General features: G+C 38.9%; 1 protein-coding gene across 1 annotated transcript in view; it reads right to left on the bottom strand.

The window, feature by feature from the left end:
• Window positions 1-5,519: 5,519 nt before the first annotated feature.
• Window positions 5,520-15,837, bottom strand: part of NIPA1 (NIPA magnesium transporter 1) — a 56,723-nt gene continuing 46,405 nt past the window's right edge. The window contains exons 4-5 of the mRNA XM_055326830.1: window positions 14,765-14,925; window positions 5,520-11,158 (exon numbers count right to left, since the gene is read on the bottom strand). Of these exons, the coding sequence (XP_055182805.1) occupies window positions 10,647-11,158; window positions 14,765-14,925 (673 nt within the window). The 3' untranslated portion in view covers window positions 5,520-10,646. The remainder of the gene's footprint in view (window positions 11,159-14,764; window positions 14,926-15,837) is intronic.

The following is a 15,837-nucleotide window of genomic DNA, read 5'->3' as shown; positions in this document are numbered from 1 at the left end:
AAAGGGAGCTCCGAGGGGGCCAGCGGGGGCCAGGGTTGGGCCTGGGACCTGGGGCCTGGTGGTGGACGCGGAGGACTGGCTCACAGCAGGGCCCTTTCGTAACTCAGACCCGAAAGAGGAGCTGGGGGGGGCGGGGGGCGACTTGGTTTGGTAAAAGCGCTTCTGGAGACACTAGGAGCGGAAATGCATTTTCAGGAGATACATGGGAAACCTACTGTTCGGCTCTCCTGCGTTGGCTTCTCCAATGGAGAGCGTCCTTAAGACCCACCATCATCATGGTTTTCTCCAAAGATTTGTGTATTTTAGGGACAGCTCCCTCAGGGCAGAGGGTGCGAAGGAGAGAGAGAATCTCAGACTCCCACTCAGCGGGCAGCCCATCCTGGGGCTTGGTTTCAGGATCCTGAGATCATGACCTGAGCTGAAATGAACAGAAAGATAGCTGAACTGACTGAGCCTCCCAGGCACCCTGGTTTTCTCTAAAACGAACAAAGGCTCAGTTGGCTGAGCCTCCAACTCCATTCAGGCTCAGGTCATGATCTCAGCGTCCTGGGATGGAACCCCACCACCTTGGACTCTGTGCTCAGAGGGTGTCTGCTCGACAATTCTCTCCCTCTCTCTCTGCCCCTCCTGCAACTGGTTTGCTCTATCTCAAAATAAACATACCTTAAAAAAAATAATAATAAAATGGGCAAAGACAGTACTCATTTTTAAGACGTGTGTGTGGTAGAGAGGAACAAGCCAGATCAGGTGTGAGGCCTGTTAATATCTTGGTTGGAGGTGCTAAGGTCCTTTGGGTATGTTCTGGTTTCTGAATAGACACCGGTATTCGAAATGTAAATAATGTTGGGTGGGAATGTTTTTTAAGTGAATGCTTGTTGAACCAGAAAATGCCAAATATAATTTGCTCTTTTCAGACTCATCTGATTAGCCAACAACCTCCAGTTTTGTTATAGGTGACTATGCAGCTACTAATTAACTTATTTACTTTTTGCAGCTACTAATTTAAAAGCTTTTTAATCTTCTGTGAGCTGGTAACCAGGCAACCATACATTTAGAACTGGCTCAGAAGACTTTTTTTTGCTTAATTATTTGGTCTCAGCCAAAGTCTACCTAGGTAACATAGTCAAATAAGGAATTACATATTGAAAGATGGTTGGCATGTTAGTCTCTGATGATATAGTAGATTGATGAAAAATGGCTCTAATTCTCTACCCATCCATGTGCCCATGCATTTTGCAGAGTGACTTTGTGGTTCCACTTCATCCACTGATTCTGCCGAGGCCTTGGGACTGTTTTTGGCCAGACTAAATTATGCTAAGAAACCTAAACTAGTTTGCTGGAGAAAGAGACCACGTGGAACAGAGCAACTTGCAAAGCTACCCAGATGAACCATACTATGTCCAGACACCAGAGACTGAGCCAACAGACTAATATGATTGGTTGAGGTTCACAAATATGCACTGTTGGTCCAGACATATGAAAAACACTAAATGATTGTTGTAAGCCACCAGTTTTTATATAGATGGTATGTAGCAATAACTAACAAATGCCATCGTACCTATAGGAGTTAGATGATCACAATGAAAATAGTGGTTAGTTTGTATGAAAAGAATGCTTAGAAATTATGTTAACCTAAGGAATTTGCTTATAGGTCTTTTCTGCCAGTATTCTAATCATCCCAACAAAGCCCTGTCTCATGTAATCATCTTTCTCTCTTTGTTGTAGCTCAGACTCCTCTCACATTTATCTGGACCTCCCACCTGACACTTAAGAGTCATGTTACACAGTGCATTGTTTTTAAAAGTTTTTAATAGACCTGCTAACATTATGTAGGCTCCTTAAATGCGCAGACCACTTCTCCAGCATATGATGTTACACAACTTATATGTGAGTGTTCAAGCAGATATTTTTAAATTTTTAAAAATTCGTTTCCTTCTCGTATACTGCTGGTGGGATCATAAAATAGTGTAACTTCCTTGGAAAACAATTTGGCATGTCCTTAAAAAGTTAAACATATGTCAACCATATGACCAGCTATTCTACTGGTAGATATTTACCCAAGAAAAAGGAAAGTATATATCCATTAAAAGACTTGTAAATTAACATTCGATAGCAACTTCATTTGTAATGGCCAAAGAAATGGAAACAACTCAAATGCCCAACAAGAAAGCAACTGCGGTATATCCATATAATAGAACACCATTGAACAATAAAAGGGCATAAACTATTGATATATGCTATAACATGGCTAATTCTCAAAATAATTTCAGTAAGTGAAAGAAACCAGACAAAAAGTATATAATAAACAATTATGTTTATATAAAATTCTAAGAAATGGAAGGTGTATATAGCAACAGAAAGTAGATGGCTGACTGGGAGTGGAGAGGACAGTAAGGGCAGAGGGATTACGGTGTGGCAAAAGGAAACTTTGGGGTGATGGATATGTTCACTGTTTTGCTCATGGTGATACTTTCATCCTATAACATCATGCAACATACATCAAAATCTACTAAGGGTATATTTTACATATGTGCAGTAATAGAATATGTCAATTATACCTCAAAGCTGTGAAAATCTTTGTTATAGAAGTATAAGCAAGACTTCTTTAATACAGTATTTTTAAAAAATCATGTATTAGTAAATCAAATAGTTTCTCATGTACAAAGTGTTGTTCACTTGCTCTTCTTTGCTTTGGTTTTGTTACTATATACGCCAGCCAAGAGCATGAGAAAGCATAACAGATGATTATTTTTTCTTTAGCTCAACTCCCTATCACTGAGTTTGCCTTTCTCCTTCTGAAGTGAATAGTGGCAACCTCTAGCATTTTATGTATTTTTTTAAAGTTTTTGCTCAAATTCTAGTTAGTTAACATACAGTGGATTATTAATTTCAGGTGTACAATACAGTGATTCAACACTTCCATATATCACTGTGTGCTCATCACAACAAGGGCCCTCTTTAACCCTCTCCTTAACCTGTTCCTCTGCCCACCTCCCCTCTGGTATTTCTAGCATTTTAAAAGATTAGTATTATATAAATGTTTTCCAGTTAGTACTGTTAAATTTACTCAGGATCGCAGATGACTTATAAATGTAGTAGGGCATTTTCCAGAACATTTGTTGGAAGGAGAGAGGAGACCTCTCTGAAAAAGACAATACTAACTTGCAGTAAGTTTAAGTAGAACACTAGAATATTCATTAAAAGCCAGGACTTGGCTTTTAATAATTGTCTCATTTGATGGAATGGTGAGTGAAGATGGTAGACAGAATAATGTTCCTCCCCCAAAGATGTCCATAGTCCTAATCCTTAGAATGTGTGACTATGTTGCCTTATAGGCAAAAGGGACTTTGCAGGTGTTATTAAATTAAGGGTCTTCAGATGGGAAGATAATCCTTAATGTCTAAATGGGTCCCAAATTAATCACAATGATCTTTGTAAGAAGAAGGCAAAAGTGTCAGAGTCAGAGAATGAGATATGACAATGGAAGAAGGGTCAGAGAGATGCAACATTGCTGACTTTGAAGATGGAGAAAGGAGAATGAACCAAAGAATATGCAAGGTCTCTACTGAAAAAGGCAGAGAACAGATTCTCACCTAGAGCCTCCCACACCTTGATTTTTAGCCCAGTTAAATCTGTGTTGGATTTCTGACCTCTGGAACTGTAGGATGATACATTTGTGCTGTTTTAAGCCAAAAAGTTGATGGTAATTTGTTAGGGCAGCAATAGAAAACCAATACAGCAAATAAGCACATCAAATCAGAGTAAGGAGGACAATTGAGATCCCACACATCATCATTAAAAATAAAAGGATTCCATTAGTTTGAATTCTCCATCCTCCACCCCTTTGTCTGAGTTATTTTATATGGATTTGTTGTGTTACTTGATTGGCATCCCTCTTATCCTCTTTGCCATGGTACAATTCCAGTCTCAACTTTCAACTGGAATTAGTCTGTCTCTTTTGAACTACTAATACAGATAGAAGTATCTCTTTGTTTCTTGACTATGCCTCAGCTCTCCAACACAAAAAATTTTTATGAAACTACCAGGTGAGTTTGGAAATATGGTGTACTAATGTGATTAACATTACAATAAAGATGCTAAAAATGTCATGCCTCAGACCCATCAGACAGGGACATGACTCAGCAACAGAGGAACTAGAGTGTAAGTTCCTCGCAACCAACCAGGACAAATTTTTGTAGAATTAGGCACTTACACACTTCACAACTCCAAAAACATTGGTGGTTTTTAAAATGTTTGTTCCTTGAGGCAGCCTGGATGGCTCAGTGGTTTAGCACCGCCTTCAGCCCAGGGTGTGATCCTGGAGCCCATGGATCAAGTCCCATGCCTGGCTCCCTGCATGGAACCTGTTTCTCCCTTTGCCTGCGTCTGTCTCTCTCTCTCTCTCTCTCTCTCTCTCTCTCTCTCTCGGTCTCTCATGAATAAATAAATAAATAAATAAATAAATAAATAAATAAATAAATAAATAAAATGTTTGTTCTGGGGACACCTGGGTGGCTCAGCGGTTGAGCATCTGCCTTCGGCCCAAGGCATGATCCCAGAATCTCAGGATCGAGTCCCACATCAGGCTCCCCGCATGGAGCCTGCTTCTCCCTCTGCCTATGTCTCTGCCTCTCTGTGTGTCTCTCATGAATAAATAAAATATTTTAAATAAAAAAATATAAATAAAAAAACAAAATGTTCCTGATTTCTGTATAGGTACACTTTGATAAATGTAAGTAATTAGGGATTACTGGCTGGCTCAGTTGGCAGATCATGCAACCCTTGATCTTAGGGTTGTAAGTTAGAGCCCCACATTGAGTGTGAGATTGTTTAAAAAAAAAAAAAATATATATATATATATATATATATATATATATATATATATGAGTAATTAAATCCTTTTGGAAAGAGCCTCAAAAATACATAATTTTTGCTCAAATAATTTTTCTTATTTTGGACAGGGGGCGTTGTGGAACAAAAGGAGCAGAAGAGAGAGAGAATCTTAAGCAGGTACCATGCTAGGTGTGGAGCCTGATGTGGAAGTTGATCTCCTAACCCTGAGATCATGAGCTCAACCAAAATCAAGAGTCAGACACTAAACCGACTACACCACCCAGGCATCCAATATTTTTTTTCATTTAATAAAGTGAGTTATAGGACACTAATAAAGATTAATGACAAGATTTCTGATGACGCCGTATTAAAATGTGTTATGATTCTCTAATTTTCCATGTGCTTAAAATATAATAAAATGTTATGTATAATATATAAAAGGTATTAACATGTAAAATATAGCTGATTTTCCTTAATACCATCATTTTGTTGTATCAGAACATAATCACTACATGGTAAACTCCTTCACATATCATGGATCTATATCATGATGGGGACCTGGGCTATTTGTTTCTACAAAGAAAACGGGACACATTTAATTAAGGAATTAGGATGATATGGAATCTGAGACTACAATATTTCAAGTTGTGGGTAAAAAAGAAAAGCAACAAGTGTTCAGCTAGAAATAAGTTATTTTATTTTAAAACACATACAGATTAATAAATATTATTGGAAAACTTAATAAATAGCCTTTTATATTTACATAAGGCAATTACAACATGCTATGACTACTTCTATAAAGCAAAATATAAGCAAGTCTTAGCCATTGATAAATGTGTGTACGTATGCTAACTGGAAGCTCCCCTGATACATTTACAGGAAAAAAACCTACACAATCAATCAACATGTTACATTTTTTAATCTAGTCATCGTTTCCTTCACGATTATATTCCATTTTACAAGAAAGTAATTTAAGTCATTTAAAAAGGCAAAAACACTCAGGAATGCTACTGAAGAACAGTACCCTTAAATGATTCCAAAGTGCAAAAACACTGACATGGGGGTAGGGGCCAAATTATTATGTTCTGACAAATAAAATAGTCTGAACTTTTCAACATGACCTTTTGGTACTAGTGGTTTAAGAGCTCCTGACATTTACCTGGTGTCAGGTAGTTCATGTCAGGGATGAACTGCTTGGAAGCAAGAAGTTCAGCATCATTCTTACAAATCTAACACAACAGGATCAATCTGGTTCACAGGTCACTGAATCTTTTGCAGCACATAAACCTAGGCAGAATGTCAGAAAATCTCATCACACCATCAGAATGTGATTTTTCAGTGCAACTTTTAAAGTCCCTGTTTAATTTCCATATTTTATAATATAATATACAAACCCTTCCTTTTAAAACAAAAAAAGGAAAATTAAAGCTTCATGGAATCATGCAAACTTTACACCCAGCACTCCCTTTGCTTACGCAGAGCTTGAAGCTGCCTGTCTATAGCACAGTCCTGAGCAGACTCAGATGGTGCAGCTGAATTTCCACTGCCTCACTCCAGAGCAATCCTGCATATAACATTCGTCTGAGGCTACCAGCACATGCTAACAGTGTGAGCGCTCTAAAACAGGTGATTTGGAGAACCATCTCACCCCTTTAGAGGTAGAGAAACTGAGGCACAGAAAGGTTATGTGACTCACCTATAGTTGCACAATTCAAGGAAAAATAGAGAAAAGAACAAATATGTCCTTCTCCCTGGCTCATGCTCTGGGCCCTAGACTATGTTTTTTATCATGTTGGGTACGTTTGAAATAGATTTATTTACATGATCATTGTTCTACTGAGTATCAACTTTTTACTAGACAACATTTTTTTTTATGTAACATAAAGTTACATTTTTAAAAATATAATTATCTTGTTGCATTTAATAGCATGTGAGAAATGTGTATGAAAATAAACAAGTAGTGAAACAGGCCAAATTCTCGTTCTCATTCCTATAATTCTTAATCTTTTCAAGTATACAATGGAGGTATAAGAATCTGGCCAGATGGGAAAAATCACCTAAAAGCTAAAGGACCGACCCTTAAAATTCATCACCAGTACAACTGTGAGGTGGAAGTGAGGAATACAGAAAATTGAGGTATTTTATATGATAAACTGTTTCATGGTGTGACTGGTGTGCAACTTGATCTTTTCTCTTTCCAACTCAAGTTAAGACCTCTAGCTATGAATATGAGTAAAACTTGAAAAAATAACACAGACATGTCCTTGGGAAGAAGGTCAATACTAAGTTGTTAATATTACGTTTTTTGGTCCCTGAGAAGGCGGAACACCAAGATTCCATCTAATCCTGCTCAATGGGTGAACTGCTTCCTTGGTGTCAAACACAGTGAGAAGGACAACTCCTTCAGACCACTGGAATCAACCAGGCAACTGTGAACTGATCTAAGCTAAAGCATTTTTCTCTCCACAGTTTCCTACTGGATATGAGAGGCCAAAGTAAGGATCAAGTAGACATCAGAAAAGAGCAATGGACATGGCTCTGTAGACAGTCGGAGCACTTTCTCTGCTCTTCTAGATTAGGTGAGAGAGGTATCATCTCTCAATAAGAACTAGGCAGTTCATCAACACCTTGGTCTCCATGGACCAAGTGCTTGTCCATACCTAGGAAACAATGCATCTCAGTGCTTTACAAATGTCTAGGAACTAGCTTCTGGAAGTGAGCACAGTATTTACAAAGAGAGGAGCTGTCAAGGAAGAAGGAAGAGGGGTGACTACACACATTAATAGTATTCTCTTCTATCAGACATGAAACCCAAAGAAAAAGAACAAAGACCAACCTACTACAGCTGGCATGAACTTCTGGAAATAAAATTGAATATAACAAATTGGCTTGAAAAGGAGGAATTGAAAGAATATATCTTATTGCTGAACCAACAGCAGCAAAGTATATTTCACTAATGTTCTAATATGAAAGTACCATAGTGACATCTGACTGAAGAACCATGTGTGGCAAGTAGCAGACGGCCCTTCCTCTCCAGAACCTTCTCTACAGGCATGGAGTAGTCCTCCAGAACAGCAAAATGCTCAGGGTGGTCTTAGTGCTGGGTTTGGGTTAGAATCCTTAATAGGCCTCAATGAGCAAAATAAGAAAGCAATCTTTTTAAAGGTAAAGATTCAGATGAAAAACACAAAGCATTGTCCAAGTAGTAGAGCAGAGAAATGACTTAACTATTGTATTGTAGAGAAGCCTTGAAAACAAATAGACAGTAGGTATTTTTTTCTTACTTTATCAGAGATAAAATCCAAAGAATAGTATAATAATGAAAATGTTCCATATATATTTACTTTTAGAGACCAATGAGACCCATTCCCATTCTAGGCCCTCCTCTAAAACTCTCATTTTGAGGCTTTTTTCCTTGCAATTCCAAATGAATTATGAAAACATGAATTTGTAAAACAAAAACAAAAACTGTTAAATCAAGTTATGTGCTCTATGTCAAACATGAAATTAGGCTATTAGACTGCTGGTCATGTCAATTATTTTGAGACTAGAGTTATACACTTAAAAATTCAATCATTAGAACTTTGTTCCACTGGAAGGAAAGCTGAGCATCCTACCAAAATAATCTGCTAATCTGGGAGAATCTAACTGTTCCAGAACAAATCACCCTTAAGAGACCAGGTATTACTACTTTCAGATTTTGTTTTACTCTAAAAAATCGGAGGTGATCATCCAGAAAATATCACCTCTGAATATCCATGGTATAATTATGAATTAAAATATAATGAGGAACACTAATAGATGAATTTAAACTTAGCTTCACCTATAAATTGTAACAAAATAAACAAGATAATTTCCATAAGACATATGAACTTTCTCAGTGTACTTGTGTTACCACATATATTCTTTTAATATCTTAAACTGTTTATCTAGGAAATTATTTTTATGTTCAAAAGTATACTGATATTACCATGTGACATTTTTGAGAGCATAGTTCAGTAAATTAAGGCTTGCATTCCTAAAAATACCTGATAATAAAAAAAAAACAAACCTTCAAGAGCTGACAAAAAGAGTGAGGGACTCTTTGAGTATTTATTAACTATCAGTTAATATGAGATTAAAACATTTTTTAAACAGTTTTGTTGCTGCTCTCAGTTCACTAATCCCTGACAACCCACATCATCATATTTGCTTTTAATTCATAAAGGTGTTCTTCACTCTATGTTAAACTATCCTCATTTTATTTAGCTTTTTTTGTTTAATATTTTAGGGAACAATTTCTTTGGCCTTTAGAGATGTTCTTTTTGCCTGAAAAAAAACATTTTTCCCTTAGTGAGTAATTTCAATTGGTTATTGTTAAGTTTGATATTCTAGTTCACCAAATCACCTCACCCAATCCCATCTTCCAACTTGACACAGTTAACTATTTAGATAAAACACTGCACATGAAGTACATGATATCTTAATGAAATAATTTGCATCACTTTGTGCTTTGCTCCCATTTAATATACACAGAAAGTTACTAAAAACAGATGATCTCTTTGATCCAAATACTGGCATAATTCGTGGCCTCTTTGCATTTCAGAAGCTTAATTAGAGGTTGGGTGAAGAACTCTAGGGTACTCTGCCTTTTCAAACAACAGGGAGATGGCTAAGTTAATTGCTTTTCTTTTTCCTAGAAATTCTTTTGAAAACTTAGTATATGTGTTCTAATTTGCAGAGAGTCTGAACTACACTGTGTCCTTTAACCTGTTCCTGTATTATAGGGAACTCGATATATGTGCTATTGAACAGTTACTCTCTCAACTAACACCCTGTCAAGTAATTTATTTCTTCTCAATGGCCACAATACTCACTGAAAGAGAACATGGGTATATTTGATACTGGGTCCGAGGTACATAGACTGAATGCAAATAAAAATACCTTACGTTACCTTAAGTCAATTGTCTTTAATTGGATAATAACTTCATGCTAAAGGGGTCAATTTGCTCTTCTGTGTCTTTCACATTGACTTTCTTCCAACAAATGACTATATTGTTATTTCTAACTGCTTTACACATTTATATTTAGGATAGTGAAATATTAAAGTATAATCAAAGAGTTATTCTAATCTAAAAGAATATACATGTATTAATCATCAAATTAAGTGAAGAGTTCAAGTGATAAAAGGCACTGAAATTGATTTGAGCTATTGAAAGTCATCCTATAAATGGAACTCTGCATCATGTCCACCTATTCTCTATTTTCAATTAAAATATCTTGGAGTAGGGGGTGGGAGAGTCAGCTCATTAGAGGATTAAAAACAATTAAATGTATATACTTCTTATATGGATGAGGTACCTGAATGTTATACATGCCTAATGCAAAATAACACAACTACAGACACATTTACTATATACTCAGACTTCAAGACAACAATTTCTCCCATTTCCAAAGTAATCTTCTAAGTAAGAGTATCTGCGCCCCTGCAAAGACTAATCAGAAAGAGCCCATCTTTATTTTGTATTAAATAATGTTAAAATATTTTAAAAGCAAAGAGTATTCATGAAAGCTTCCAGGTTAATGACAAAGAACATGAGATTCCTCTCATTGGAGAGAGATGATGCCCAGGCAACCATTTAGCAACTTCAGACTGCAGAGGGCTGGGCCCCCACCCTGGTGCTGAGTGATGCTCCCCACTGTCCATCAGACCACCCATTAATATGCAAGCAACTTTAATACCATTGATTAGGGTCTCTTCCACTTCACATCAGATTAGGGCCAGAAACAACATCCATTTCCTATTCTTGAGCCACTCAACCCCCTGTTGGGTTCTAGTCTGTTTTCATATTAGATTTGTTCATCTCCCCAAGGTTGAAATTGAACTCTTTGAACACCTGTATAAGGACAATCCCAACAGAGACAGTGGTGAACCCACAGGCCATACCCAGGAAGTCCACTAGGCCCACATTGCTCCATTCCCGAAAGAGGATGGCCGATGCTAGCAGGACAAGGGTGGTGAACACGACGTAGTAGATGGCCCCAAACACAGAGGAGTCGAAGCACTCAAGCGCCTTGTTGATGTACCTGAACTGGACGATGATGCTGCAACCAAGCACAGCCAGGAGCACCAGGCACAGGCAGAGGGCCCGCTGACTAGATGGGTTGTTGTGGAAGATATCTTGGGCCGCCAGCCCGATGCCCTTGGTAGAAGGCACAGTGAAACTCCCCAGCAAGGAGCAGATACTGATGTAGACCATGATGTTGGTGGGCCCATGGGCCGGCGCAATCCAAAAGATGAGCAGCAGCAGCATAAGGAGCACGATGCACAGATAGCCCACAAACACTGGAAAACAGATGATTTTCTTACTTTAGAGTCAGTTCAACAAGACCCAGGCAGATAATGCTCCTGTACATGTGGCCAGAGTGGGAGGGTTCTTAAAGAACATGTGAGAAAGCTGCAGGGGAATTTATGTTGGTGATCACGGGCAATATACAGCAGATGAAGGCCATAGGCCCTGGGATATAGAGATGGTTTCACACAATCAAAAATCATCCCCTTCTCCTCAAAACTTCTGAATGTCTCCTTGGACTTATAAATGAAAAATATGCTTGTAATTATCAGAGCCTAGAACCCAGTTTATATATGAAACAAATTTTTGCATATATTTAATATGCACTGAATTTTTCAGAACTTCATCAAGAGTTATTCTCCATTTCAGAGGATCCCATTGCTGATGGCAATACCCTAAGTATTTCAGTTAATAGCACAACACACCAATAGCACAACACACCATGAGTCTGTATTTGCAACTGCCAGGGTCTCAGCGACTCCACATGGAGTGAGGTCTGCTGGCTTTAGTATGTTTTCTATAGTCGTACTTGAGCATTCTATTTTTTATTTTTTTAAGATTTTATTCGTCTACTCATGAGAGACACAGAGAGAGGCAGAAACAGGCAGAGGGAGAAGCAGGCTCCCTGTGGGGAGCCAGATGTGAGACTCAATCCCAGGACCCTGGGATCATGCCCTGAGCCAAAGGCAGACACTCAACCACTGAGCCATCCAGGTGCCCCCTTAGCATTCTATTTTATTATAAAGTACCAACCTGCCATTTCTCCTTTTCTTTCATCTTATAGTTAGGGCATCATATTGAAAATGTGCTTTGAAATTACATCTACAAGGAGGTTATAATTTTCAATTCAATATGAGTTAGTAAAGGAGGTACTAGGAGCTGGGCCTGACAGGGCAAGGAACAACGTGGACATGCACCAGGCAGGCTGTGGGAGTCCCGTCTTCCCTACAGGTAAGAAAAAGGAATTATGGAGCCTTGTTCTAGGAGAGGATTCAGGAAGATGACCTTAAAATTTCTTCTGAGGCAGGGCACCTGGGTGGCCCAGTGGGTGAGCAACTGCCTTCGGCTCAGGTCGTGATCCTGGGGTCCTGGGATTGAGTCCGACATTGGGCTCCCCACAGAGAACCTACTTCTCCCTCTGCCTTTTTTTTTTAAGATTTTACTTATTTATTCATGAGAGACACAGAGAGAGAGAGAGAGAGAGGCAGAGACACAGGCAGAGGGAGAAGCAGGCTCCATTCAGGGAGTCTGACGTGGGACTCGATTCCAGGTCTCCAGGATCAGGCCCTAGGCTGAAGGTGGCGCTAAACCACTGAGCCACCTGGGCTGCCCCTCCTTCTGCCTATGTCTCTGCCTCTCTCTGTGTCTCATGAATAAATAAATTAAAAAAAATTATTCTGAGACAATTGTTTGACAAAAAAATTCATTCTGTTTTTTTACATTTAGAAGAATTTTTTAAAAAACTAGAAACCTCCTTAACTTAATAAATTAAATGGATGGGATGCCTGGGTGGCTCAGGGGTTGAGTGTCTTTCTTTGGCTCAGGCCACAGTCCAGGATTGAGTCCCACATCAGGCTCCTTGCAGGGAGGAGTCAATGTGCCTCTGTCTGCCTGTGTCTCTGCCTCTCTGTTTCTGTGTCTCTCCTGAATACATAAATAAAATCTTCTGAAATAAATAAATAAATAAATAAATAAATAAATAAGAATAATATCAATTTATATTCCAAGTTAAAACAAAGGTTTTCATGTTAAAAACAAAAATCTTTTTGCTACCATACGTTTATATCAAATTGTTATGGTAGTATTCAAATTAGACATATATTTTGTAAAAGTTAGGACCTGAATATGCAACATCCAAATTTATCAAAAAGTAATAGGCCTTGGGACACCTGGGTGGCCCAGTGGTTGAGCATCTCCCTTCGGCCCAGAGCGTGATCCTAGGGTCCTGGAATGGAGTCCCACATCAGGCTCCCCGTGGAAAGCCTGCTTCTTCCTCTGCCTATCTCTCTGCCTCTCTCTCTCTCTCTCTCTGTGTGTGTCTCTCATGAATAAATAAATAAAATCTTTAAAAAGCGAAAAAAAAGCAAGAGGCCTTGAAGCATCCAGGTAGCTCAGTCATTAAGAATCTGACTCTTGATTTCTGCTCAGGTCATGATCTCAGGTTTTGAGGTCGAGTTCTGAGTCAGGCTCCACACTTAGTGGAGAATCTGCTTGAGATTCTCTTCCCTCCTCCCTCTGTGCCCCCCAATAAAAAAAAAAGTAAGATATATTGTTCTGAAACTTAAATAAAGTAAATCCTTCAGGACATTCATACCCAGTTCACTGATTTTTCTCGTGTCTTTGTATTCTCATTTCTCATAGTTTTAGAAATATTTTCACTTTTACAGGGTGAAGTAAATGAAACAATACCAAGTGTTTAGGGACAAAATCTAATAGAAAAATACAGTCTTAGCTAATTTCATTATAAATCCTTTTTCAAATTTTTACAGATGTTTCTGTTGCAATGACAGTCACTGCCAATTGAGAGCTATAAAAGAGTGGTCAGTTTTTTTTGTGACCTAGAGATGTCTATATTTGGGATATTCATGTGGATGCAATTTTGTGCTGCCACCTTTCTAAAATTGTTTGTGAGCAACATAAGATAGTCTACTGGTAATAATTTAGAAGAATCTATATTTTAAGCCAGTATAATTTTGTAAACTGCGGTTTTTTATAGCATTAGTCGAAAAATGTATCTTAAAAATATCTAGAAAAAATATAGAGAGATTTCTTTTTTTTTTTTTTAAATTTTTATTTATTTATGATAGTCACACAGAGAGAGAGAGAGAGAGGCAGAGACACAGGCAGAGGGAGAAGCAGGCTCCATGTACCGGGAGCCTGACGTGGGATTCGATCCCGGGTCTCCAGGATCACGCCCTGGGCCAAAGGCAGGCGCCAAACCGCTGCGCCACCCAGGGATCCCTATAGAGAGATTTCTATGGGTGATCCAAAGATAAATCAAATTGAGTCTCAGCTGTCAGCTTCACATCAGAGGGAAGTGCAGAGGTGTGGACATACAGTGGTCCTGAGGGGAGCATGGCCCACAGCAGACCCTAGCAGGACTGACACTAAGAGGGAGAGACAGCAGGAATGCAGAAAGGAGGTAGGGTGGGAATATGGGAGGTAGGGAGAGGTAAGAGGCGGTGGGAGGAGTCATGGGGAGTGGTCATGGGAGGTAGGGCAGTGGGAAGGCCACAATAAGCTACAAGTGGGTAAGTGTGGGATGGAGGCAAGAGGGGATGAGCCAATTGCGGAAGGGGCAGATGATGAAGGCACTATGCACAAGGTCTCTGAGGTCCAGAAGAAAGCAGAAGGGGTCCCAATCTCCAGGGAGCAGGAAAGCAAGGTCTGGAACACAGGGACCGCCAGACCTCTTCCCACACCTCGGGCAGCACGAGTAGGGATGCTACAGCCTGCAGGGCACAACAATGGCCACTCATAGGCAAAGAAGAACAGAGGGTCTGGGGAGAACAGACCATGAGTAAGCCAACTCCAGCCTAGGACTGGAAGAATCATACTGACAGCCAAGCTCTCTTGCACCTTTGCTAGAAAAGAGTTACCTGGGTTAGTCAGCTTCTCTTCCAGCTCAGCCTGAGTGGTCACACTCTCAGATTTTGGGGAGTGGATAATCAGCACAACAGAACCTGCACAGCTTAGCAGACACCCCAATTTGCCCAAGATATTGAGCTTTTCCTTCAGAAGATAAGAAGCTAAAATGGACCTTTGTTTTAAAAAAAGAGAGAGAGAGAAATTATTAAAATTTAAACCATACTATCTGATCTGTTTCTACTAATTGTACTTATTTTGGAAAAGCCCTATTTTCTTAACAGCCATATTTGTTTTTAATTTAGTTTTTAAGAGCAGAAAAGATTGGGAGTTTATTGAAATTGTTACTTAAACACAAAATATTTCCATACCAATTCCATGCAGTCAGTACATAGATAATGACTCTTAACCTATATTACTATATATTATTTTGGTAGATAGAAAATATACCAGGATAGAAAAATGTTTATTATTCATAAAGATGAAGTTTCACAATTAAATAAAAATACTGCTTCCTTATTTTTAAAAGCAGACAATCAGGGGGGGCCTGAGTAGCTCAGCTGGTTGAGCATCTGACTCCTCCTTTCAGCTCAGGTCATCATCTCAGGGTCATAAGATTAAGCCCCGCCTCGGGCTCCCCACTCAGTGTAAGTCTGGTTGAGATTCTCTCTCCTTATGCTCCTCCCCCTGATTGCACTCTCTCTCTCTCTCTCTCTCTCTCTCTCTCTCAAATAAATTTAAAAAATAAAAGCTTTTAAAAAGTTAATACAAAAACTAAAAGCAAACAAACTATGTTAATGGGAAAGTAAGTTATAAAAACTGTTAAAATAATTACACGTCATTCATGATGAAAACACAAGTCAAAATGAATTGAGAAAATGCAAAAAAGACGAAAACCCAAAAATACAGCAGTAAATGCATTACAATTTTATAACAACCCAAACTATTTTTTGAGGAGGGGGAGAAGGAGGGCATGTGGGGAGGCGGGGAGAGAGAGAGAGAGAGAGAGAGAGAGAGAGAGAGGGAGAGAGAGAGAGAGAGAGAGAGAATATGAATCTTAAGCAGGCTCCACACCCAGCACAGAGCC

Source organism: Nyctereutes procyonoides, unplaced genomic scaffold (genome assembly GCF_905146905.1).
Source record: "Nyctereutes procyonoides isolate TBG_1078 unplaced genomic scaffold, NYPRO_anot_genome, whole genome shotgun sequence".
In the NCBI taxonomy this organism is placed as follows: domain Eukaryota; kingdom Metazoa; phylum Chordata; class Mammalia; order Carnivora; family Canidae; genus Nyctereutes; species Nyctereutes procyonoides.
This window is presented reverse-complemented; position numbering and strand designations above follow the sequence as displayed.